Raw genomic sequence first — 24,507 nt, 5'->3', positions numbered from 1 at the left:
GCTCAAAGCCAGTTTGACTGACACAAACCTGGAAAACCAGCTACGAGTAGCGTCATCTTCACTGCCAGCTGACATGAAAAGCCTCGTCAAATATAAACTTTAAGCCATCGCATTAGAGGTGAGTTTGAACAAGTAATCATAATATTATTTACAATACTGATATTTAAATAGGACTAGCAAGAAACATAAGTCATATTTAAACTATAAAACCAATGTCAGTGATTAAAGTCACATTAAAACATGAAAGCAGAAAATAGCAACTTTTAATATGAACCCAAATTAATTTAGAAATATCCAAATGCCCCTTGATGGCAAAAAGGTTCCCCACCAGTCTTACAGTAATGTACTGTCATTTCTCTTCGCTTATTTCAGCTGTTCTTGCCATATAATGGACTTGGTCTTATACCAAATAGGGCTATATTCTGTATATCACCCCTACCTTGTCACAACACAACTGATTGGCTCAAACACATTAAGGAAATACATTCAACAAATTAACAAGGCACATCTGTTAATTGAATTGAATTCCAAGTGACTACCCCATGAAGCTGGTTGAGAGAATGCCAAGAGTGTGCAAAGTGTGGTTACTTTGAACAATCTCAAATATATATGGATTTGAACACTTTTGGTTACATGATTTGTGTTATTTTATATTTTGTCTTCACTATTATTCTACAATGTAGAATATAGTAAAAATAAAAACCCTTGAATGAGTAGGTGTGTCCAAACTTTGACTGGTACTGTACGTAACAAACGGGCGGCAGGGTAGCCTAGTGGTTAGAGTGTTGGACTAGTAACAGAAAGGTTGCAAGTTCAAATCCCCGAGCTGACAAGGTACAAATCTGTCGTTCTGCCCCTGAACAGGCAGTTAACCCACTGTTCCTAGGCAGTCATTGAAAATAAGAATTTGTTCTTAACTAACTTGCCTAGTTAAATAAAAGGTAAAATAATTAAACATGCAATCAGACACAATCTACCCACATTTGTTTCATTGACATGGCAATCAGTTTGCAAAGCAGGGTAAAAGAGTGCTTTCTTAGTCATCATCGAGGCAAAATACGTATATCGGTCTTTGGCCACAGCTTGCATGTCTCCCACAGTCCCATGAGACCAATCTCTTCCAGCTGAGCCACCACTGTCCATCACCAATAAGTTTGACTGCAGACATGATCCTAATTACAATGGTAGTCAGTATCTCAGGTGTGTCCTTGCTATAAGACAGTGCTATTCACAAAATACATGATCACTGCACTCACACACAAAAACTGAGACAACCAAACAAGGGTAAATACTTATAAAATGTCAATCTTTATTTAAACCCAAACGACAGTGTCCACAATGAATGCACAACATAGCAAATGGGTAACAGAATGCTAGCGTAAAAACACAGGACATATCAATTCCATTACAGTTCCAATGGGAGAAAAGAGTATTAATGATTAATCACCAATTTAAAGAAATGCCACAAATGCATTTTACAGCTATATCAACTACTAGACTGATGAGACAAATACCGGTACACATTAGCAGCAATGTGTCAAAAGGAATGCCATAAATGAAATGCAGTAGAATTCACATTCTGAAGCCTTATTGGAGAGATCTGATGGGAGGGCAACCAATTCAAGCAAACAATTTAGCAGAAAACCCCTCAAAATTGACATTATGTCCTAAAAAAAGGTGGTCCTAGGCTTACATACATACAAATTCCAACATCTTCAGGCCATCCCTATCAGTTGGTACACTTGGTCCATCACAGTTATGGAGATCGCTATAGCTGTACCTCGATTCCCCTCCTTCAGGGAGCAGTAGTTAAATTCATAACTTCACGACTGGCTGGGCCAAATTGTCTGACTGTACTAGACAGGGCCGCATAAGGACGTCCATGTCATAGAATATCTACAATAGAGAGGTAATCCTCTCATCTCTGAGCAGAGCGCCAGTCTCAACCGTACATGTCCTCTCTGTCTGCATTGTAGATCTCTCCCTCCTGCAGGGAGGCGAAGTTGAGGAAGTGAGAGGGGCGATGGACCTCGTGGTAGAACTCCTTGGGGTTGGACAGCTGCAGGTCATACTTCATGTTGGGGTCGTGGCGGACACCTGAAAGAGGAGGATGTATAATTGATACACTACATTACCAAAAGTATGGACAACCCTTCAAATTAGTGGATTTTGCTATTTTTCAGCCACAGCAGTTGCTGACAGGTGCATAAAATCGAACAAACATTGTCAGTAGAATGTCCTGTACTGAAGGGCTCAGTGACTTTCAACGTGACACCATAATAGGATGCCAGTTTGTCAAATTTTTGCCCTGCTTGAGTTACCCTGGTCACCTGCAAGTGCTGTTATTGTGAAGAGGAAACTTCTAATAGCGACAACGGCTCAGTAGCGAAGTCAAACTCACAGAACGGGATTGCCAAGTGCTGATGCACATAAAAATCATCTGTCCTCAGTTGCAACACTCACTACCGAATTCCAAACTGCCTCTGGAAGCAACATCAGCACAATAACTGTTTGTCGGGAGCTTCATGAAATGGGTTTCCATGGCCGATCAGCCACACACAAGCCTAAGATCACCATGCGCAATGCCAAGAATTGTCATGGTTCGCGCTAGGCCCCTTAGCTCCACTGAAGGGGAATCTTAACACTACAGCATAATAACATTCTAGATGATTCTGTGCTTCCAACTTTGTGGTAGGCCCTTGTTTCAGCATGACAATGGCCCCGTGCACCAAGCGAGGTCCATACAGAACGCCGACTGCGAGCCAGGCCTAATCGCCCAACATCAGTGCCCGACCTCGCTAATGCGTGTGGCTGAATTGAAGCAAGTCCCCACAGTAATGTTCCAACATCTAGTGGAACGCCTTCCCAGAAGAGTGGAGGTTGTTATGGCAGCAAAGGGGGATCAACTCCATATTAATGCCCATGATTTTGGAGTAAGATGTAAGATGAGCAGGTGTCCACATACACTACATGGTCAAAAGTATGTTGACAAACACACTGCAAGCACGTGGTTGTAAAAATACTTAATTTTCCTAATATGCTATTTCACTGTTGTTGAATTTAATGGTTTCAAATACACTAAGATTTGAAGACACTGATAAGAGGTTAGCCATTAAACAAGATTCTCTATTTAGCACAAGTTTTAGTCTGGGAATAGGTTTTAATGTGTCTGAAATCTGCCCTCAAATCAGTGTGGGCTTAGCAGAGAATCCCGTGTTCTATGCACTACTCACCCATGAAGTTGTAGTTCCAGGAGACCTGTCCAGGCACCATGAAGAAGCCCAGGAAGCGGTCAGACAGAAGCATCTGAACCCTCTCATAGTGGGAGGGCAGGTAGCCCTTGGGGTTGTTGCCCTTGTCTGTGTTCTGTCTGCCCCACTCGTACCCACTGGGAGTCAGCTTGTAGGCAGTCAGCGTGCATGAGCCAGGAGTGAAACTGGAAAGGAATAAATATACATGATGCAACTAGAATGTTTACAAATGTGGTTGGGACGGTGAACTAGACTTGTGTGATGAATAACCTTGCACGAGTCATGAAGGCCTTCGCACAACAGGCTAACCCAGTCTAGTGACGAGTAGACTGTCTGGATTCAAACCCAGACGGTGACACCAACCAACATACAATGCCCTCTATCATGAAGTAAAACCTTATTCAAATTAGCTGCAACAGTTGAAGTCGGAGGTTTACATACACCTTAGCCAAATACATTGAAACTCAGTTTCACAATTCCTGACATTTGATCCTAATACAAATTCCCTGTCTTAGGTCAGTTAGGTCACCACTATTTTAAGAATGTGAAATGTCAGAATAATGGTAGAGAGAATGATTTATTTCAGCCTTTATTTCTTTCATCACATTCCCAGTGGGTCAGAAGTTTACATACACTCAATTAGTATTTGGTAGCGTTGCCTTTAAATTGTTTAACTTGGGTCAACTTGGGTGAATTTTGGCCCATTCCTCCTGACAGAGCTGGTGTAACTGAGTCAGGTTTGTAGGCCTCCTTGCTCGCACATGCTTTTTCAGTTCTGCCCACAAATTTTCTATAGGAGTGAGGTCAGGGCTTTGTGATGGCCACTCCAAAACCTTGACTTTGTTATCCTTAAGCCATTTTGCCACAACTTTGGAAGTATGCTTGGGGTCATTGACCATTTGGAAGACCCATTGGCGACCAAGCTTCAACTTCCTGACTGATGTCTTGAGATGTTGCTTCAATATATCCACATCATTTTCCTACGTCATGATGCCATCTATTTTGTGAAGTGCACCAGGCCCTCCTGCAGAAAAAGCACCCCCACAACATGATGCTGCCACCGCCAAGCTTCACGGTTGGGATGGTGTTCTTCGGCTTGCAAACCTCCCCCTTTTTCCTCCAAACATAATGATGGTCATTATGGCCAAACAGTTCTATTTTTGTTTCATCAGACCAGAGAACATTTCGCCAAAAAGTATGATCTTTGTCCCCATGTGCAGTTGCAAACCGTAGTCTGGTTTGTTATGGTGGTTTTGGAGCAGTGGCTTCTTCCTTGCGGAGCGGCCTTTCAGGTTATGTCGATATAGGACTTGTTTTACTGTGGATATAGATACTTTTGTACCCGTTTCCTCCAGCATCTTCACAAGGTCCTTTGCTGTTGTTCTGGGATTGATTTTCACTTTTCGCACCAAAGTACATTCATCTCTAGGAGAGTGAACGAGTTTCCTTCCTGAGCGGTATGATGGCTGCGTGATCACATGGTGTTTATACTTGTGTACTATTGTTTGTACAGATGAACATGGTACCTTCAGATATTTGGAAATTGCTCCCAAGGATGAACCAGACTTGTGGAGGTCTACAATTTTCTTTTCTGAGGTCTTGGCTGATTTCTTTTGATTTCCCAATGATGTCAAGCAAAGAGGCACCGAGTTTAAAGGTAGGCCTTGAAATACATCCACAGGTACACCTCCAATCGACTCAAATGATGTCAATTAGCCTATCAGAAGCTTCTAAAGCCATAATATAATTTTCTGAGATTTTCCAAGCAGTTTAAAGGCAGTCAACTTAGTGCATGTAAACTTCTGACCCACTGGAATTGTGATACAGTGAATTATAAGTGAAATAATCTGTCTGAACAATTGTTGGAAAAATTACTTGTGTCATGCACAAAGTAGATGTCCTAACCAACTTGCCAAAACTATAGTTTGTTAACAAGAAATTTGTGGAGTGGTTGAAAAACGAGTTTTAATGACTCCAACCTAAGTGTATGTAAACTTCTGACTTCAACTATATATGCAAACTCACTGCTGGTAAGCGTAAAGAAAAAAGCAAGTACAAGAATCTGGCCTACCTGCAGGTGATGATGATGGTCTTCTCTCCGTCCCAGGCGGGGTTGTCAGCCATGATCTTGGCGTGGCTGGTGACGTCCTGGGGGGAGAGCTGGGGAGACTCATTGGGCTGGGTGTGGATCCAACCCAGGGGCTCCATCTCCTGTAGGGGGGAGACAGGGTAGAGAAGAGGTGAGACACGGGAAGTAGAGAGGGGTTTGTGTGTTCTACCCTCATCAGGAACTGAACACTTCCAATTTCAAAGGCTATGGCATACATAAAAACACAAGGAAAATGAGTCATGGTCCATGGTTAATCACTTCCAAATACTGAGTCGTGATCCAGTAAACCGCATGCATTACATGGCATCAAATCGTGTTACATGCATGTGTGTCCGAGTGTGTGTACATTATTCCCCAAGTCTGTACCTTGAGGTACTCGTGACCAGGCAGCTGATTGGGTAGGTGGACGGTCTGATGAGTTCCCCACTGGGGTACCATGACGATACACCTGATCTCCTTCACCTGGGGGTTGTCAGGGGGACTGGTGCCGTACAGGTAACCTGCAATCTGAAGACAGAGGAGATGCACACGTCAGCAACACACACATTCAGATATATAATATTATACAAGACATGACTGAAGGTCATGAACAAAAAGTTCTGTTCCAGGAGCTCTTCATTCATATAAGAGGATTACAATAATAATGGAATGTTGATAGATATGAAGGTAGAGTGATTTGTCTGTTTTAGCATCATGGTAGGCATTTTATCTCGAGGGTCACAAGCAGAGACAACTAGGAGAGATGTACTGTGATATAAACAGGATATACCATAGGCTACTGACCTGGGCTCGCAGGTCTGAGATGCAGATGAACTTCTTGAGGACGTTCTTGGGCAGGATGTAGGTGTAGCCTGTCTCCTTGATGTCATCAGACGACACGTAGATGTGGTTGGTCCTCAGGTGCAGGTTGGCAGCAGAGATGGCCCTGCAGGAGGACGAGGAAGAACCATGTTAGGACTTTCAGACAAGACAATAGAAAATAATTCTTAAAAAAGGTCAAGTTATCAAAGAGCCAATATAGACGCTCTGACGTCTGAAGCTATGGCCTTGATTTTGCAACTCCCGCTTTGAGAACTATAATATAACAATCATAAAGCTCCATGAAAGTTTATATTACATTCCTTTGTCAGCACCATGTGTGAGTGGAAGGATATATAAACCTAATTCAAATGTCACAATCATATTCTATGAGATCACTAATATTATTGTAAAAATATAGGGAAATCTACAACATTTAAAATCCAAATAGTCTCCCCCTACATACCTGACTCTCCATTCTGTCTTGGAGGAGAAGGTCTGTGTCTCGTAGTTGGAGGTTGTTGAGGTGATGATCTCGTCTCCATGTTTGTTGACTGTGCGTGTCTGCGTGGCGGTGAGCTGCGACTGCTCCTTGGTCTGCTTCTCGATCTCAGCGATCTGCTGGCGCTGCTGGGACGGAGCAGAGATCTCCATGCCCAGGATGATGTCACGGATCTCAGACTGGGTCAGAGACGCCACGTTGACGCTGGAGAGGACAAAGTTGAAGTCAGAAATGGCGGAGGGAAGTTTGGGAATGAAATGCATGCGCGCTTGCAGTGGGAATCCCAGATGCTACTTGATTCCAACAAAAATAGTCAAGACGCATTTTTGCATTAGCTTATTGAGATTGTTAGAGATTTTTCTTTGAGATGTTATGAAGCTTCATGCCAGCTTTTCGAAGGCCACCACAGCCACTCACTTGTTCTTCTTTCCATAGTCGGCCAGGATGAGGTCTTTAAGCTGCACCTCCACCTTGATCCACTCTTCGTCGGTCAGTGTGGGCCAGATGTGGTGAGGCTCTGTGATGGTGGTCTTATCAGGCTTCAGGATCACCTTGGCACGGTCGTTGTTCACATGGAGCGCTCTTAGGATCAGGATAAGACGTGAGAATGCCTAGAGACAGGAAACAGAGCCGTACAGACATTGGTTAAACAGGGGAATGACAGAAACAGCCCCCACAATAAAAGTTGTGTATTCTAGAAGAGCTTCTAGAATGAGAAACAGGACTAGACAATTATGCCATAAATATCAACATTCTTCAAGGAGCTGGCCCCTATGTATACTTTAATTATTATTATTTTTTAAATATTTTTTTTACATTGACCTTATCGGCTGTAATTGGTAGAAATCTCTGTTAAATTGTTTTTAGTCTCATTCTAGTATTATCGGTCACAGGAAGTGAGCTGCCACTCACAGTCTGAGAGGAGAGTGCCTTGAGCCAGTCATTCTACCAATACTACCACCATCCTGCTTAAGTCTCATTCTAAACTCAGCAAAAAAATGTAAATGTCCTCTCACTGTCAACTGCGTTTACTTTCAGAAAATTTAACGTGTGTATTTCTATGAGACAAACTGAACAAGTTCTACAGACATGTGACTAACAGAAATGGAATAATGTGTCCCTGAACAAAAAAAAAAGGGGGGATGTCAAAATCAAAAGTAACAGTCAGTATCTGGTGTGGCCACCAGCTGGAAGTACTGCAGTGCATCACCTCCTCATGGACTGTACCAGATTTGCCAGTTCTTGCTGTGAGATGTTACCCCACTCTTTCACCAAGGCACCTGCAAGTTCCCGGACATTTTTTGGGGGGGAATGGCCCTAGCCCTCACCCTCCGATCCAACAGGTCCCAGACGTGCTCAATAGGATTGAGATCCGGGCTCTTCGCTGGCCATGGCAGAACATTGACATTCCTGTCTTGCAGGAAATCACACATAGATTGAGCAGTATGGCTGGTGGCATTGTCATGCTGGAGGGTCATGTCAGGATGAGTCTGCAGGAAGGGTACCACATGAAGGAGGAGGATGTCTTCCCTGTAACGCACAGCGTTGAGATTGCCTGCAATGACAACAAGCTCAGTCCGATGATGCTGTGACACACAGCCCCAGACCATGACGGACCCTCCACCTCCAAATCGATCCCACTCCAGAGTACAGGCCTCAGTGTAATGCTCATTCCTTCTATGATAAATGCGAATTCGACCATCACCCCTGGTGAGACAAAACCGCTACTAGTCAGTGAAGAGCACTTTTTGCCAGTCCTGCCTTGTCCAGCGACGGTGGGTTCATGCCCATAGGTGATGTTGTTGCCAGTGATGTCTGGTGAGGACCTGCCTTACAACAGGCCTAAAAGCCCTCAGTCCAGCCTCTCTCAGCCTATTGCGGACAGTCTGAGCACTGATGGAGGGATTGTGCGTTCCTTGTGTAACTTGGGCAGTTGTTGTTGCCATCCCGTACCTGTCCTGCAGGTGTGATGTTCGGATGTACCAATCCTGGGCAGGTGTTGTTACACGTGGTCTGCTACTGCGAGGACAATCAGCTGTCCGTCCTGTCTCCCTGTAGCGCTGTCTTCGACGCCTCACAGTACGGACATTGCAATTTATTGCCCTGGCCACATCGGCAGTCCTCATGCCTCCTTGCAGCATGCCTAAGGCACGTTCACGCAGATGAGCAAGGACCCTGGGCATCGTTCTTTTGGTGTTTTTCCAGAGTCAGTAGAAAGGCCTCTTTAATGTCCTAAGTTTTCATAACTGTGACCTTAATTGCCTACCGTCTGTAACCTGTTAGTGTCTTAACATCTGTTCCACAGGTGCATGTTCATTAATTGTTTGTGGTTCATTGAATAAGCATGGGAAACAGTGTTTAAAACCTTTACAATTAAAATCTGAAGTTATTTGGATTTTTACGAATGATCTTTGATAGACAGGGTCCTGAAAAGGGGACGTTTCTTTTTTTGCTGAGTTTAAAACAAGTAAAACTCACAGTGTAGGAGGAGATGGTCTTGAGCCAGTCGTCGTACAGGTTGAAGAGGACCATCTGAGGCTCGGTGGCCTTCAGGATTAGGTCTCCAAACTTCTCCACCTTCAGACAGGCCTGGAAGGGCAGCTGCAGCTCAGAGCCCTTGATCACAATGTTGGGGAAGTCCAGCAAGTGCACCTGGGAGGAGGAAGGGATAAAAAATGTTCCACATTGGTCATCTCAAGTCTTTCAATATTAATAATGTCAAATCGTATCAAAACCATCGCAATAGTTAATATTTATAATCTCAGTCAAGTTCAACTGAGTCCTTTCCTTCATCTCTACTGATGTGGAAATTGGGCAGATTAATGCTATGTCTATATCAATGAGGAGTGTGAAGCGCAATCAATGTGATTGTGAGTTATGGGGTCTCACCTCAAGGGGATCCAGCATGCCCTTCCTGGTGACAATGATCTGTTTGGGCTGCTCCTCCACAGGTAGGGAACGAATAAGAGCAGCCACCTCCTCAGCTGTCTTCCACTTGGCCAGCTATAAAGGGAGAGGGAACAGAGGAAGGAAAGAAAGAGGGAAGGAAACAAGGATTTTATTAGATTGTTTATTTAACTAGGCAAGTCAGTTAAGAACAAATTCTTATTTAGAATGACGGTCTACCCCGGCCAAACCCTAACAACGCTGGGCCAATTGTGTGCCACCCTATGGGACTCCCAGTCACGGCTGGTTGTGATACAGCCTGGAATTGAACCAGGGTCTGAGATGTAGTGCCTTGTAGTGCCTTAGACCCCAATGAGCATAACTAGTCTTCCATGCATATTTGTTTTGCTCCATTCCAGAGTTTTATTGCCCTGTGCATTGCTAAAGAGAGTGACAGGTCTTTTTAATTTGAAGACGTACCTGTCCCAGACGTTTCTGTCCGGCCCACACAGAGGTATGGATGATCTTGAGGAAGAGCTGACCTGTCCTGGGGTTGAAGATGAAGATGGCTCCATTGATGGGCTTGGTGGTCAAGTTACCCTCAAACGTCTGCAAGGACAGAGCGGGTGTATTTACATGACTGAAGACAGAGGATGCTGAACACCGAGGCTATCTAACAGTAGTTCTTTTCACAAAATGTTTAATTGTCTGAAAATGTTACACTCTGCATAAAAAGCTATTCTAGAGGTACTGTTGTGCCAGACAGAATCTAACCCATATAATTAGAATCCCTAGAACATTGACACCAATCTCAGAATGTCTGACTCCTCACTCACCTTGTGGATGGTGACACGGTAGACGTTAGTGTCGTCCACAAACCAGATGATCTGATTGGAGAAGAGCTCTCCGTAGTTCTGGGAGGACAGGTAGGGCTCAGTGGGCTCTGAGGAGTAGAGCTGCAGACCCTTACGGATGCGCTCCCTCAGGACGTACAGAGCAGGGTTGGCCTTCATGATCTTAGCCATGGCCTGCTGGATAAGAGGCTTGCCTCCCGGGAACCAGTTACCGTACCCACTGGAGGGAGGAGAGAGAAAAGAGGGTGGATGATGAGTTCATATGTTATGTAACAGACGTAAACACACACGTGTTCAATAACCCCCTTTAAGTTGAGGGAAACGGTTGACAAACAAGACTACTAGCTACGCTAACAAAACTTAATCACTTATGTGGACATTAGTGGAAATGCTAGAACTCATGTCAACAGGCTAGAACATTTCTCCATTACTTATCATGCAGACATTAGCAGAAATGTTAGCGTAGCTATGGTAACCTGTGGAGGTTGTAGGCCAGGTCGATGGCGATGAGCACCCCGGTGGGGGAGGGGTAGATGCTCATGTTGTCGGTGGTGTAGTCCAGGAACTTGGCTCTGGCGTATCGCTCGATGTCGTGAGAGTCGTAGTCTCCCCAGCGAAGCTGTATGTCGATCCAGTACTTCTGGGTGGTGGTGCTGTCCATCACGTCCCTGAAGAGAGAGGTCAAGGGTGAATTAGTACTAAGAAAGAAATAATGTCTTTATAAATTGCAAGAAGAACTTGGCTTCTTGTCAAACTTTTGTTTGGAAGCCGCTTCCATTTTGAGGGCATATTAAAAATGGATATCTGCGAAACATCGTTCATATCCAACTAAGAAAAGGCTTCAGCGTTAACCTGATACAAAGTTGAAAAGACTGTAGTGTCGTACTTTGAGTCAGCGAGCAGCGAGGGGCGTGAGACGTTCCACTTGTAGGAGGCGAAGAGTAGTATGTCGGCGCAGGAGGAGTTCATCTTGTAGGACTTCCTGGGGTGAATGGTTTCCTTCTGCACTGTCTCAATCTCCAGGGCATCCAGCTCCTGGTCAAACACCTACATAGACAGAGGGAATTCATTATTTTCTGGAAAAGTTTTTATACAATCAAAATGGACTTTTCAACCACGTTGTTTTGTGATGTTGGTAGAGAATGTCCTTTAAAGAAAGGCAGTGAAGGCAAAGGTACACAAAACGTATCATTGGAGTCTACACTTATGTCTCAGAGTCATCAGACGTCCTGGGATCCCTGATTGAACCAAATACATCAAGCTGAGATATAAGCTCCTAGTAACGTGCCTGACAGAGATCCATGACGACGCTCTCGTGGATCTTCTGCCACAAGTGAGCCCTGAAGATCTGGATGAGGGAGATCTTCAGGGTGGGGATCTTTCCGTGCATAAAGATCCCGGTCAGATCCAGCTGCACCTGGAAACCCACGTACACCTAGAGAGGACAGAGTACGGAGCGGAATTGTGAGTGTCAAGAGTAGCAAAACAACATCTGGGAAATGCATCCGTGTGCGTGTAGTCGGGTACTCACGTTGGCCCTGTTGATGGTGGGAGACCACCAGAGGGTGAAGCGACGGTTGGGGATCTGGTTCAGACCAGATCTCTGGGCGTTGGTCAGCTTCTTCCATTTCATGGACTCCTCAAAGCCACTGGCCTTCTCCCTGTGGTGAAGTGGAGATGAGGCTGGAGGTTAGCGAGGTCAAAAACCCATATCTCACATCTACATTACTGATGTTATACTGTGTCTTTGAGCATGCATACCACAAATACTTTTGAAAAGAAAGAGTGTGCAAAGCAGTGGCTACTTTGAAGAAACTCAAATATGAAACGTTTTGATTTGTTTTAATTTTGGGGGGTTACTACATGATTCCATATGTGTTATTTCATAGGTTTGAGGTCTTCACTATTATTCTACAAGGTAGAAAATAGTAAAAATAAAGAAAAACCCTGGAATGAGTAGGTGTGTCTAAACTTTTGACCGGTAGTATATGTACGCACACACACGCAATAATAACAATTAAGTCATATAGTGAATGAGTGTGTGGTACTGACCAGAAGAGACCCTCCCAGGTGGGGAAGTAGGTCCCTTTGAAGAGCGTGTGTTCCAGGATGCCCTCCACCCCTCCCAGAGCCTGGATCATGTCTGTCCTGTAGTTGTTGAGGTTCCACAACTTCCCGTCGTGCCGCTGGTGGGTCCACCAGAACGGGTTCTGCTTCAGAACCTACGGGACAATCAGACAGACTAGAGTTAATGTTCTGCTTCACAACCTAGGAGACTATGAGAAAGAGCATAGCATTAATGTTTGGACAAATGCTTAAGGCATTTACCAGAATTGAAATGTATTTGTAATTTATTTGTAAATGTCCAAGTCAATCTTTCATTAAGAGCACATTTAAAAAAAAATCTGCAGTACCCACTGGTCCGTGTCTTACCTGGTACTGTTTGAAGTCAGTGCGGACCCTCCAGCCCTTGTCGTAGGCCAGCGTGTGTCTGTCCTTCTGGAACAGGGTGTTGATACGGGGGATACCCCTGTCCCAAGAGTCCTCCAAGTCCTCCAGGGTCAGACGCCTGACAGGGACAACACATCATCAACTCTCATCTTCCTAAGCCTCTGAACCATCTGGTTACAGACTATGCAGCTAAACCTGGGTTTACACCCCACCAAGTGTTCTCCTTAGAAAAACCTCAAATGTTGAGTTACACATTCTGGCATGCACCAAAATATTCATGTGGAGCCACCCGTGCAATGTGTGATTGAGTACGCCGAGTGGAGCTTAAATCCAGCCTACATGGGAACAAGGGGTTAGATTTGAGATAGGACAACTGTCTTGCCTGTGTAGGTGTTCAGTACCTGTTCTGTGCGATAGCCTCCTGTCTCTTCAGGGCGTACTCTGCCCAGACTCTCTGGGAGTCGATGAACTCACTCTCCCAGGGCTGGATGTAGCGGTACAGGTTAGGAATCAGCTGGTCCTCCTCGTGGCTCATACCGGACCGGAAATGGGTGATGCCAACGTCAGTCTGCTTCGACCACCTGAGGGAGGGGGGCAGGACAAGAAGGGTCAGTGGCAGGAAGGAAATCTTGCATCTAACTTGTAATTTAAAACATGTATCAATCGGTAATGGTGACATTTCAGGGAGGCAGTAATGTAGCCAGGTCTATCTTCATTAGTTACTAGTTCATTAGTTATTAGATATAACTAGAAACGTTATATCGTTATCCAGCTCAGAGGCTTACATTCAAGGTTATCAAAGCTTGCAGCAAGTTGACTTTGTTAACCTCATACAGGAACTTCTATGGCCCGGTCTAGACAAATCTTAGCTTCTACATATTCTGCGTTTTGCGCTTACCTCAGATCCGACTGTGGGATGAGGACGTGTCCCATGGACAGCATGCCCAGCCCTCCCAGCTCCTTGGGGGTGTAGAAAACGACAGGGGGGAAGCGACTGGGCATCTTGGAGTTGAGGCCAATCTTGATACGGGTCTGGATCTTGTTCTCACACTTCACCAGCAGGTCCAGCAGCTCCTGGGTGTTGACCACCGCCTCGCGGAAGTACGTCATCAGACCGATCAGAGCCGTGTTCCACTTGTTCACAATCTGACGGGATATAAAATTATTTCAACATTAGTACAGTTCTCATAACTAGAACTATTTATGAACCCAACTAATGATTCAATTTAATACATTTCTTTAGTTGGTATACTTCTATACACAATTATATTTAAATGTGAGAAAAACAACCTCAGTGAAGAAAGGAATAGTGGTTTTGTAAAGGAGTTACCTTGGTGAAGGTGGTGGATCCTGAGGCCATGAGTATCTGTCGGACTCTGTTGTGGAACCGCTGCATGGACTCATCATCCACACGCAGGAAACACTGGGCCGTACGCTCTTTGGTCACCTACATACAGACGGAGACACAGATGGACACAGTAAGCACAGCGATCTCACCACATTTATCCTACAGTTGAAGGGATAGTTTCCCCAAAAATCATGTTCAAGCGATTCATAAAACTTTAGTACAAGGGACAAAAGTGTAGCAGTGTATCAGTTCCAGTCAACCACGGTGATGAAGGTCTGACCGTATCTGGTGGAGGCTGTCATGATTGTTTAGCATGCCACTGTTCCCCTGTATCACCATGGAGACGCAGGACAGGGTCAACTGGTGTGCGTACAAACCAAGTAACATCACCCTTCCTCAGTCCCCTCTCACCTCGTTCTGCAGGTTCCAGACGCCGTCCTTGTGGGTGAACTCCTCGTAGCTGGTGCGACACTTGGGCAGGATGCGGCACTCGAAGCCACACATGTTGAAGAGCAGGTTAGGGTTGTCTTTGCTGTAGACGGACACAAAGCTGTTCTCCCATTGGACCGTGGTCACAGAGCGAGGCAGGCGGTTCTTAATGTCCCAGAACACAGCACGACCCCTGGACGGTTAGACAGGGAGGAACCACTATTATTTCACAAGTATCGCAGGGAAAATAACATGTGCAGGTCTCACGTCAGTACATCTCACACAAGGACTGCATTATTTTCTTAAAGAACTAACAACGGGGGGACGACTCACAGGTTGACGTCGTGCTTCATCAGTCTCATCCTGGCGTCTCTGGGCCAGCACTTCTTGTTGTTGTAGCCCACAATGTTCTCATTGTTGGGGTCAGGGTGCTCCGTCAGGTACCTCTGGATCAGGTCCCTGGCCTCATCAGCTGAGAACCTGGAAGGAGATAGAAGGAGGACATGTCAACCACTGAGCTTCTACAGATACCTACATGGATAAGTCTAAACGGTTAGTCTGAACCAAGTAAAACTTTGTGTGCGTGTCTCCTGCTCCTACTCAGGTATTTGATGTAGAGTCGGTTAAGGAGTACTACCTCCTATCTAAGGTGTGGTCTAATTTGTGTACCTGAAAAATATGTGTATGCGGTCGATGTATCTGCAGTAGAGGCGGATGGGGTGGGCGCTCTCTGTGGCTGTATCCTGGAAGGACAGGAAGTCGTTGGGCATCTGAGGGGGTCCGGCCATCTCACTGGCCCGGTGGAGCCCCAGCACCAACAGGTCCATGACCAGGCCGTAGTACTGCACGATGAACGAGGCAAACTGCAGACCACGGATGATACCGTACGAGTTGGTGTGGTTCATGTCCTGGGATGGGAGAGAGGAAGGATATGACGTTGGGTCTATATATATACGCAACTAAACAGTTAGTAGAGAAGAGTGAAGTACAAGGTATGAAATCGAACAATGCCATCGTTCAACAACAAAAAGATATTCACAATGCAAATACAATATCTTCCTCATTGCTTTTGAATGAGGAAAATTGGAATCTCAGTTTACTTCATGATTTGACTGAAATGTAATTGATCTAAACCCTGCACAACAAACCCATCTTCAAGATGTCAAGGTGTTCTCACCTTGTAGTTGATGACCACGTTGTTCTTGGCGGTCATGTAGTCAGCGATGTTGTGGTCCACGATGAGACGCAGCAGTCTGTTGAGCAGCGTCAGATCTATTTTCTCATACATCTTCTCATAGCGAGACTCCAGCATCACGTTACACTCTCCCTCCATCGTCTCCCACACATCCTGCAGGTTGTTGATGCCTGGCAACAAAACATAGGGTACAAACAGTGTTTTTGGCCATCATTAATGGATATATAATGAAAGCGTCTAACAGAAACAATTGAAGTGGTTGTAGATACGTTTTCCTATTATACAATATGCATTGGCTTTGTGAATACACATATACAACTGCTATAAGCAACACTCAACATTTTGGGACTTTTGAAAGCAATGTTGTCTACCCAACATAGTCCTCACCTTGGCACCATTTGTAGACAAGGAGTGGAGGAGGCTCTGTGTCAGCTGGTTTGATCCAGGGGGGGAAGAGACGTCGTTTGTCAGCCTCATACCACAGGTACTGGTCCAGGTAGGCATCTGTGATCTTCTCCAGGGGCTCCACGTCATACACAGGCACCAGGTGGCTGTACAGGTCCATGAACTCTATGCCCACCTAGAGAGGAGGGGAGATAGGAATAGGTGATTGTTAAGTTCATAGAACAGAGATAGATTTGGGTATTGATACAGTTGTCCTTGTCAACTGAAAGTTCAAATAATCTCCATCTCGTTAGACAAAAATGGGGGGAACCTAGAGGTTAACTTGTGTTTTCAGAGTAACTTAAGTTGCTAATAAACCGATCATGAGGCAAAAATCTCAGTGTGTATATAGAGTTGGTCCTGGGACTAACCTCCTTGAAGGCTCTCTGTGTGAGCAGGTGACGTTTGATTCTGGACAGGGCCTCGTGAGGGTTGTCATAAGCCTGTTCTATCAGCCCCAACTCCTCTCTCTGGGACTGGTTCAGCCTGGACTTCACACTGGGAAGAGAAAACAACCACACGACCAAGTCATTGCAAGATCAAATAAATAACATACCTCAGCAGAAAGAATCTACAGGCATCTCATTACCCAATAAGCTATCCAAGGTAGCATTACAGTACATGTTCTCTAACAGGAGGCTACAGGGAGTTGGTGTGTTACCTGTAGGCCTCTTTGAGCCTCTCCAGGGCCAGGATGAGCAGCTTGGTGTCGTGTTTGTAGGACAGCGGGGGGAAGGGGATGGGGGAGAAGCGTCTGCTCTCCAGCCAGTGGACTGTGGTGGTGTAGATGGCCACAGCCTCCTCTGCTGTGATGTATGGACCATCCTGGGGGAGACAGATTATATATTATACACACTGCTCTAAATGGATATGGCAATATGAAGTCATGGGAACCAAGTTACCAGTTTTTAAACAAATAATAACTACACCTTTAAATTATAGAAAAAGACACAAACAAGTGTCAGAGTATTATACTACCGACTCAGCCTGTTCTTGAGAGACTGGTGGCCCTGTTAACTCTGCTGGTTTGCTGTTGCATATCTGAATTGTCTACACTTCTCACAGCAGAGTAGGTAGTTGCACCATAGAGATAAAACTGAGTTTTACTTCCATGGTTGCATCAGCTATGCAGTTACCTAGTGCATTCTTTCCCATAAATGAGGACCACAGTGTGCATTGTATTACCTTCAGGTAGTTGTGCTGCCTCTCCTGCTCAGCCTTCAGGTACAGACGGGTCAGTCTGCCCAGGTTCTTCTTGCACACAGTTTTGTCCACGGTGGCGCCGCGCCTGATTCGCTCGCGGTTATAGTGGGCCGTGTTGGTCCACCAATCAGCTTTGGCCTTAACATACCGTAGGATCATGTTCTCGATGGGGGTGGGCAGACCTGGGACCTGGAGGGAGGACACGGATTAGACAGGTCAAAAGCTGTCAGTACTGGATAGGTGTAAATGAAGTACCTTCCAGGGAATCAAACTGCGTTTATTGCTTACAATATTGTTATTGCTGATGACAACTGCGTTTGATGAAAGATTATATTTCTATAACATTTCACCAATAAATATTCTTAAAGCAATCATCTACTCTGCATTCCCTGAACTGCCCCTACCTTTTCGGCAGTCAAACCAAGCACACACACCCCTGGAATGAAGCCCCAACATTCGTTACCCTCTATATGCTGCCTCCTCATCCCTATACATCCCCTCTATGCCATCATACCTTCCAGGGAATGTTGGCCTTCCAGCAGCGCCACGACTCAGAGAGGTGCTGCAGGATGGTTCTGGCCTTGTTCTGCTTGATGCCCTCAGGCATCATATCCAGGATGTCGTGCATCACAGCCGCACGCAGCTCCAGGTCAAAGTGGGACTCCACGCGCTGCTTCGTCACAGTCTTCGCCACGCCCTTGGAGTGACGACCTGTTGAAGGGGACATTCATGATTGGTTGATGTACCTATTGTGTTCTCAATTAGTCTAAGAGCTTCTCATGTGAGTAAATCAATGATCCATAGTTAATTCATCACGGTTTTCTTATCATCACAGTCCTCCCTTTTCATAACCCTTCACACAGACACATCTAAATATTTACAATTGCTCAAGGACACAAAAGCAACTTGGCAAACGAGTAGTTCATTGATGGGCCATACCGCATCAGTTGATAATGATTAATTTCACACAAACAATTCTAACATGACCTATGACAAAGGGGAAGTTAAAAGGCCTTACCTTCGAACTGCCTGGCCAGCAGGTTGCCGAGCCATCTCTCTAGCAGGGGGGTGATGCCCCTCATGAAGAACAGCCATACCCTCCATCCTGGGGCCCAGAACCCACAGCCTGGACCCTTACCCACCGGACCCTGAGAACACACAGGAAAACGCACACCTTCAACAACAAACTCAGGCTTTAGTTCTGTCCCAAAATAACCACCAATACATTATTAGGGCAGGTGTGTTACTTAGTGTCTTCAGACATATTTACTTTACTAAATCTGCAATAAAGGTAATGTTTGTGTGCATTTACATAGATCTGTCTCTGTGTGTATACTCAGTACTCACAGTATTGAAGCGGTAGTAGATGAGGTGCTTGAGGTCCTTGCACATGCGGATCTGTCTCATCAGCTTGTACTTGTAGCGGTACATGCCAGTCAGCTGGCCCACGTGGGCAAAGATGTACTGCAGCCCGTCTGACAACTACAGACCAAGGAGGAAGTAGGGAGAAACAATAAATATCAGGAAAGACTTTAAATTGAAATAGGTTTGACGCATTTGATAAAAACAGGTACTTCCTGGTAACTCGAAATGACACAACGACAAGGTTCCAGTTTAACAATGTTTACTAAACTGTATTAGCATACTACATGGTTGCCATTGCACTCAGGCCAGGTTCATCAACAACGAGACTGCTGCACAGGTGCACTAATAACAGAGTGATAGCACCGTAATAACGGAAATATAGAGATACTTAAAACATGACATTAACACTTCCAACTGTGAGCCAAAATCAAATCATGCTATTTAAACACCACATAAAAATATTTTATTTGAGCTTTAATGGGATTCAAATGTGTGTTACTGACCTGGAAAGCATCCACGTTGCCCAGTCTGTACTGTACGTGGCTGTCCACCACCAGCTTGCTGAGACGCAGCACCTCTCTGCACAGATGGAAGGCATTCCCGAACCTGGACTTCTTACGTTCCTGAAGGGACAGACACCACGGGCGCATTCAGCATGGTACAACATTGTGGAACTCGTTTAGATAGAACTGCCATGATTCTACTTGTCAAAGAGGCATGTTCGTTCTATATATCATATTTCTAAATGCAACGTTCCACAAAGTTTGCCTACTGAACGTGGCCCCGAAAACCCCTAAGCTGTTAACTCAGTACAGGTCAGATAAAAAAATGCTTGCAATGTAGAATGACACAAGCACCCCTTGATATTGAGCTACTACAGATTAGGATTTAGTTCTGCAATTTAGACAACTAAGTAAGAAGGGCCATGGTAAGCCGAGGCAAGGTGTTGTTTTTGGACCAGACTTGGGTCTACTTTGCTCTGTCTTGCACCTTTTTACATCAGCTGGCATCTGGTTTGACTGGTTACCTTTGTGGTGAGGGTCTTGACAGGCTTGAGGTTGAAGTTGTAATCCAGGTGCAGGTAGTTGAGGTTCTTGCGGTGGATGAGCAGGTTCAGCATGTTGTATCCCTGTCTGCACACCTGCAGGCCCACCTCCACCCAGTCCAGCTTAGTCGACTGGAAGAACTTGGTGGCTTTGAAGGAACGGAACAAGTACCTGTAGGGGAGGACAGAGGAGGCTGGTCAGGTTGTTGTACATCCCCCCCCAAAATGGTCCTGCAAATAATAGTACATTTCAGTTCTTTTTCCGTATGAAACACCAAATAACAAACATTGCCGAAATTCGTGGTTCGTATGGTAATTTAAGAAGAACTTGAGAATCATCATTGATGCTTACCTCTTCTTCTGGGCCTTGGGTGGTCTGTGTTTGAGAGCGTTGAGTACGTAGTATTTGAGCAGTTTCTGGTAAGACACACGCACCTTCACTGGCTGGCCGGCCGGGCAGTGCTCACGATACCTGATAGGGGAGGCAGTCAGGCAGACACTCACTAATTAGATTTTAATTCGGTATTAATATGCCATCTTTATTAGGTTTCCAATATCAGCAGAGACAAGAGTTCACAGATATAGCAGTCATCTTCAGTCATTACAGGTCTATGTAGGACAAGTTACTTAGTTTTATCGTATTAGAGAAATGTTTCCAATAACTTACCTAATTAAAAAAGGCAATAAATACTTTTATACAGCAACAATTCCCATACTACATCTACATTACCAAATCATGTTCTTTGAGTGTATCCTCACCAGTTCTTGATGAGTGGGATGTCGATGGCCCGCCTGGTCCTCCCAGATCGCAGATTGAAGGGGCGTGGCGCCCAGAGCAGAGCGATTCCATTGGCTGTGTTGTCTGTGTAGAGGGGCGTCTCCTTCAGGAAGGGCTCCACGTACTCTGGAAGCTCAAACTCCTCGTCATCATCTGGCAGAGGCTCCTGACTCTGTGTGAGTATGTGTGAAAGAGCGAGTGAGGGGACAGCAACAGGAGCACACACACTGCAATAGAGATATCCACTATTAGTTGACTTTCTCATTCTCCCATTCTCAAAATAAGTGTTTGAATGCTGATGGACTAACTGCAGCACAGGTTCAGCTCAACCACTAATCCACCATTCAATTCTCCTTCGGTCATTACGCACTTGCATTGGTTTGCTTGCCTTTGTAGGAGGGCTAGTAGCCAGGTAGATATAATTTTAGAAAACATTTTTGTTCCCTAGACAGAGTTAAAGGCGCTGCTGGGGCAGGGTTCATTACAATTCAAGAGAACTTTGTCCCCGAAGGGCAATTTGGCTGCAGTGCATTACGTACAGTACACTAAAAACAACACATACCTTGACTGAGTGTCTGTGGGAGATGGGGTTGATCAGGGGGTCAAAGTAGAACGCTGGCAAATCAGGATCCTCAGTCTTGATGAAAACCACGTTGGGAGTGTGGTACCTACAGAAACACTAGTTAGCATTGGTGGTGTATCACCCAAATGTGTGCATATCAAAAGGTTTACATTTCAAGGAGTCTGGGAGGTTGTTCTGGGGCCTGTATGAGATTGTCAGTAGAGGGCATATTTCTCACCAGGTAAGGTGAACGTGGTGGGGAAGGTTGTTGTACAGGTATGGGAAGGCAATCTTGTACTCCGTCCTGATTGGCTGTCTGATGATAATCTTGTTGATGTCGTTGAACTCGTTCCAGTCTTCATCTCTGAGATGGGAGAAGAGAGTTCAGGAACAGATATGTCAACAGTGTAATGCCCAAAAGCCACCACATGGTAGACAGTACTAGGCTACTACCACTAAGGGGTAACAGCCGAAAGACCCATACTCTTACTGGAGGTTGATGTCCCTAACTAGGGGTTCAAACTTGGGTCCCCCAGGGATGGCCATGTTGAGGGCCTTGGAGGTGAAGAAGGCCTTCAGGTCAAACAGGTAGAAATAGTTGTAGTCCACAAGGTCAGTCAGCAGCTGGTTGGCCAGACGGTACAGCGTGGACATCATGGGCAGGGTGAACTGCCAACGCCTGTACGTGGTCCCGTTCACATACCTGGAGTTGGAGGGAAGAAGAGGAAGGCAGGTTCATACAAGGACTAAAAGAAAATTGACATCCATTTCAGTCATGTTTTGTCTTGTTGAAATCAGTCAAGTATTCTTCTTACCCAGAACTTGTGCTAAACCAACCAAGACTTGTGTTTAAATATTGTGGCCTACGTTAATAGGTTTCAGGTCTTTGGTACACTGTGATAATGTTCTGATGACCACCAGGCAATAGTATAAACCATGCTTATTTGAAAATAGAGCAGAACTCTGTGTGCAGGTGTCCTTTCTGCATCAGGACCATCCAGAGAGAAAACAAAACAGGTTTTGCTGTGACTCACTTGTTGGTGTCTTTAAGGGGCTGGTGCTCGTAGAGCCACTCCGCCACAGAGGAGTCCTCTTCTGCATCCAGCTCCATCTGGATGGCCTCCAGCGGCTCCACATCCAGGATGTTATCAGCGTAGTCTAGCGGAGGTTCCTCGTCATCAAAGGGAGGGAAACGCATACGCTTGAAGTGACGACGGTCCCTTTTCTCACGGCGCATCATGATCCACATGGCGCTATGAAGAGAAGAGAGAACAAGGATCATCTAGGTGGTTTGAGGCATCTATGGCTAACTCTAGTTTCTAACAATTCGTAGACAGGACTTTGTGGAAACTAGGCATGCTTCAATCCAAAAACATATCTCAATTGTTACTTCACTTTAAATATATACAAAAACAGAAATAAAAGATAGCTTGAACAGAATATTAACCCGTCTCACCCCCACTGGGCGATGTAGACAGGCTCTATGACCCAGGGGATCTCGTTGACAAAGGAAATGGCTCCGGTGATGTGGTATAGAACAGGCACGTCTCTGATCTGCTCCCAAGGCATGGGCATGTTCTCCAGTAGCTTCAGCACCGCGTGGGGCATGTACTTCAGGGCTCTGTGGAGAAGACCGCACAAAGAGGGAAGGGAAGTGAGGAAGAGGTGTGTGAGTGTTGGGAGATGGATAAAAAGAGGAAAGGGAGGGGGGGCATGGTTAGCAAACTACAATTGTTTTAATTATTGTGATAGGTTGTTTTACCGGTACAGCATACCACCACTATTTATTTTGCAGGGACACCGTACCACCGTACATTCACCCCTGGATATCATACACAACATTTTCCAAATTCTTCTCAAAATCCCCAGAGTTCCATAGAGACACTGAGAAGTTGCTTCATACCCCAGGTAGACCCTCTTGTCGTGACGGAACTTCCTGTTGGTCATGTCACCGTGGTCCCTGATGATCTTACGGACATGCTCAGGTGGCATGTCTTCCTTCTGGGCGTCAACAAACCCAAACTTCCTCTTCTCAGAGTAGCGCTTCGCCTGCAACTGCTGCCATTTTCTGGCTGTTGTATTGTGAAAATAACAATCAATAATGGTTGAATTATAGTTTCATGCAATGGAATTTTCTATTTCATGAATTGAATAACCACCCCATGGAAATCCTTGGCAAAGAGGCAATGAAATGTTATGGTTTTTGGAAGATGACAGACACATGAGGCCAGTCCAGTAACTGTACATTAGATAAAACACATTGATCAAACGTTCCCCTTGAGCTGAACCCACCTTTCTCTTGCAGTTTTTCCTCAGACATGTAATCTGGAACCTGGGCTGGAGGGTGGATACCTGGGGGCATTCCACCAGGTACCCCTCGATAAGGGAATGCAGCTGCCATTGCGGCTCACAACTAGAAATATTTATAATTTAAAATAATAATAAAAAGGGTCAAACAATAATCATGTATTATTAGTTAGGTAACGAACATAGTCCATGAGTGTCAATAACATCAGCTTACTGTGCTCAATTCATCATGAAATGTTTCGATTTACCAACACGTTTACAATGGCTGCTGTTTTCTGGTAAATATAAATCAACTATGAGAGTAATTGTGTCAATATTTCATAATGTTAGCTAGCAGGTGAAATCTTGAGCAGTGCAAAATCTGGAAAGCTAGCTTGGTCGCTGGCTAGCTAACTTAATTAGCGGATGTTTTATAACGTTAGCTGTAGCACGCGTACAAATGCAAGTGTGTCGTTAGCACACACAATAGGGAAAAGCACAGGTGGGCAAATTAATTGACCAATCGATTAATACAATTCTAACCTATCATACGTGAGTTGATTTAGCTAACTAACGTTAGTTGGCTAGTCTTTATTAGTTGGGCAACAACTTTTTTTTGTGAAGGCCCAGAATGAAAGTGCTAACGTTAGTCTGCTAATGCTAACCGGATCAATTACACAACCAGAGGACCTGGCAAAACGTACCTCCTCCACGTCCAGGGCAACTGCTTTGTATTGAAAATAGCCTCGATTTGCACACGATTATAACAACATCTCTCGGTAAAGAATGATATGAACTTTTTCCTGCTTTCACGATTGTGTTGATTAGCCTTCCTCCTGCCCAAAGCACGCAGTGTAAACGACACCGCACGTTGCGCGCACTTCCCTTGAATTCACGAACGTACAGTACGCCGTTTGATGGCTTTCGAACAACACAAACAAAGGGGGCTACGCAAGAATATGCACAAACGTAGAAGACAAGCGCACTAATTCAAAGTCCC

The 24,507-nt window shown here is 45.1% G+C and overlaps 1 protein-coding gene across 1 annotated transcript; it reads right to left on the bottom strand.

The window, feature by feature from the left end:
- Positions 1-1,289: 1,289 nt before the first annotated feature.
- On the bottom strand, positions 1,290-24,391 carry prpf8 (pre-mRNA processing factor 8). Its single transcript, XM_029680931.2, has 43 exons — positions 24,212-24,391; positions 23,514-23,634; positions 23,125-23,293; positions 22,678-22,842; positions 22,256-22,474; positions 21,712-21,924; positions 21,460-21,585; positions 21,222-21,327; positions 20,641-20,831; positions 20,234-20,353; positions 19,864-20,053; positions 19,340-19,459; positions 18,819-18,953; positions 18,490-18,619; positions 17,986-18,182; positions 17,454-17,660; positions 16,930-17,093; positions 16,640-16,766; positions 16,212-16,404; positions 15,807-15,994; positions 15,299-15,537; positions 14,963-15,109; positions 14,612-14,822; positions 14,183-14,299; positions 13,751-13,998; positions 13,254-13,433; positions 12,835-12,970; positions 12,454-12,623; positions 11,933-12,062; positions 11,690-11,836; positions 11,288-11,448; positions 10,878-11,069; positions 10,384-10,621; positions 10,028-10,156; positions 9,551-9,664; positions 9,140-9,313; positions 7,079-7,272; positions 6,626-6,865; positions 6,145-6,286; positions 5,728-5,868; positions 5,323-5,462; positions 3,234-3,436; positions 1,290-2,097 (listed from the first exon to the last, which is right to left on the bottom strand). The coding sequence occupies exons 2-43, from the start codon at positions 23,620-23,622 to the stop codon at positions 1,943-1,945; spliced, it is 7,017 nt and encodes a 2,338-aa protein (XP_029536791.1). The 5' UTR covers positions 23,623-23,634; positions 24,212-24,391; the 3' UTR covers positions 1,290-1,942.
- Positions 24,392-24,507: the final 116 nt, after the last annotated feature.

This window comes from Oncorhynchus nerka, linkage group LG14 (assembly GCF_034236695.1).
Source record: "Oncorhynchus nerka isolate Pitt River linkage group LG14, Oner_Uvic_2.0, whole genome shotgun sequence".
NCBI classification, from domain to species: Eukaryota; Metazoa; Chordata; class Actinopteri; order Salmoniformes; family Salmonidae; genus Oncorhynchus; species Oncorhynchus nerka.
This window is presented reverse-complemented; position numbering and strand designations above follow the sequence as displayed.

What these genes read in the sequence shown, in the direction of transcription:
- prpf8 (XM_029680931.2), bottom strand. Translation starts at nt 23,622, where the DNA reads ATGGCAGCTGCATTCCCTTATCGAGGGGTACCTGGTGGAATGCCCCCA. An exon ending in CCCCTTAAAGACACCAACAA is followed by an intron (nt 21,925 to 22,255) that starts GTGAGTCACAGC and finishes CTCCAACTCCAG; the next exon opens with GTATGTGAACGGGACCACGT. An exon ending in TCAAGACCCTCACCACAAAG is followed by an intron (nt 19,460 to 19,863) that starts GTAACCAGTCAA and finishes CTGTCCCTTCAG; the next exon opens with GAACGTAAGAAGTCCAGGTT.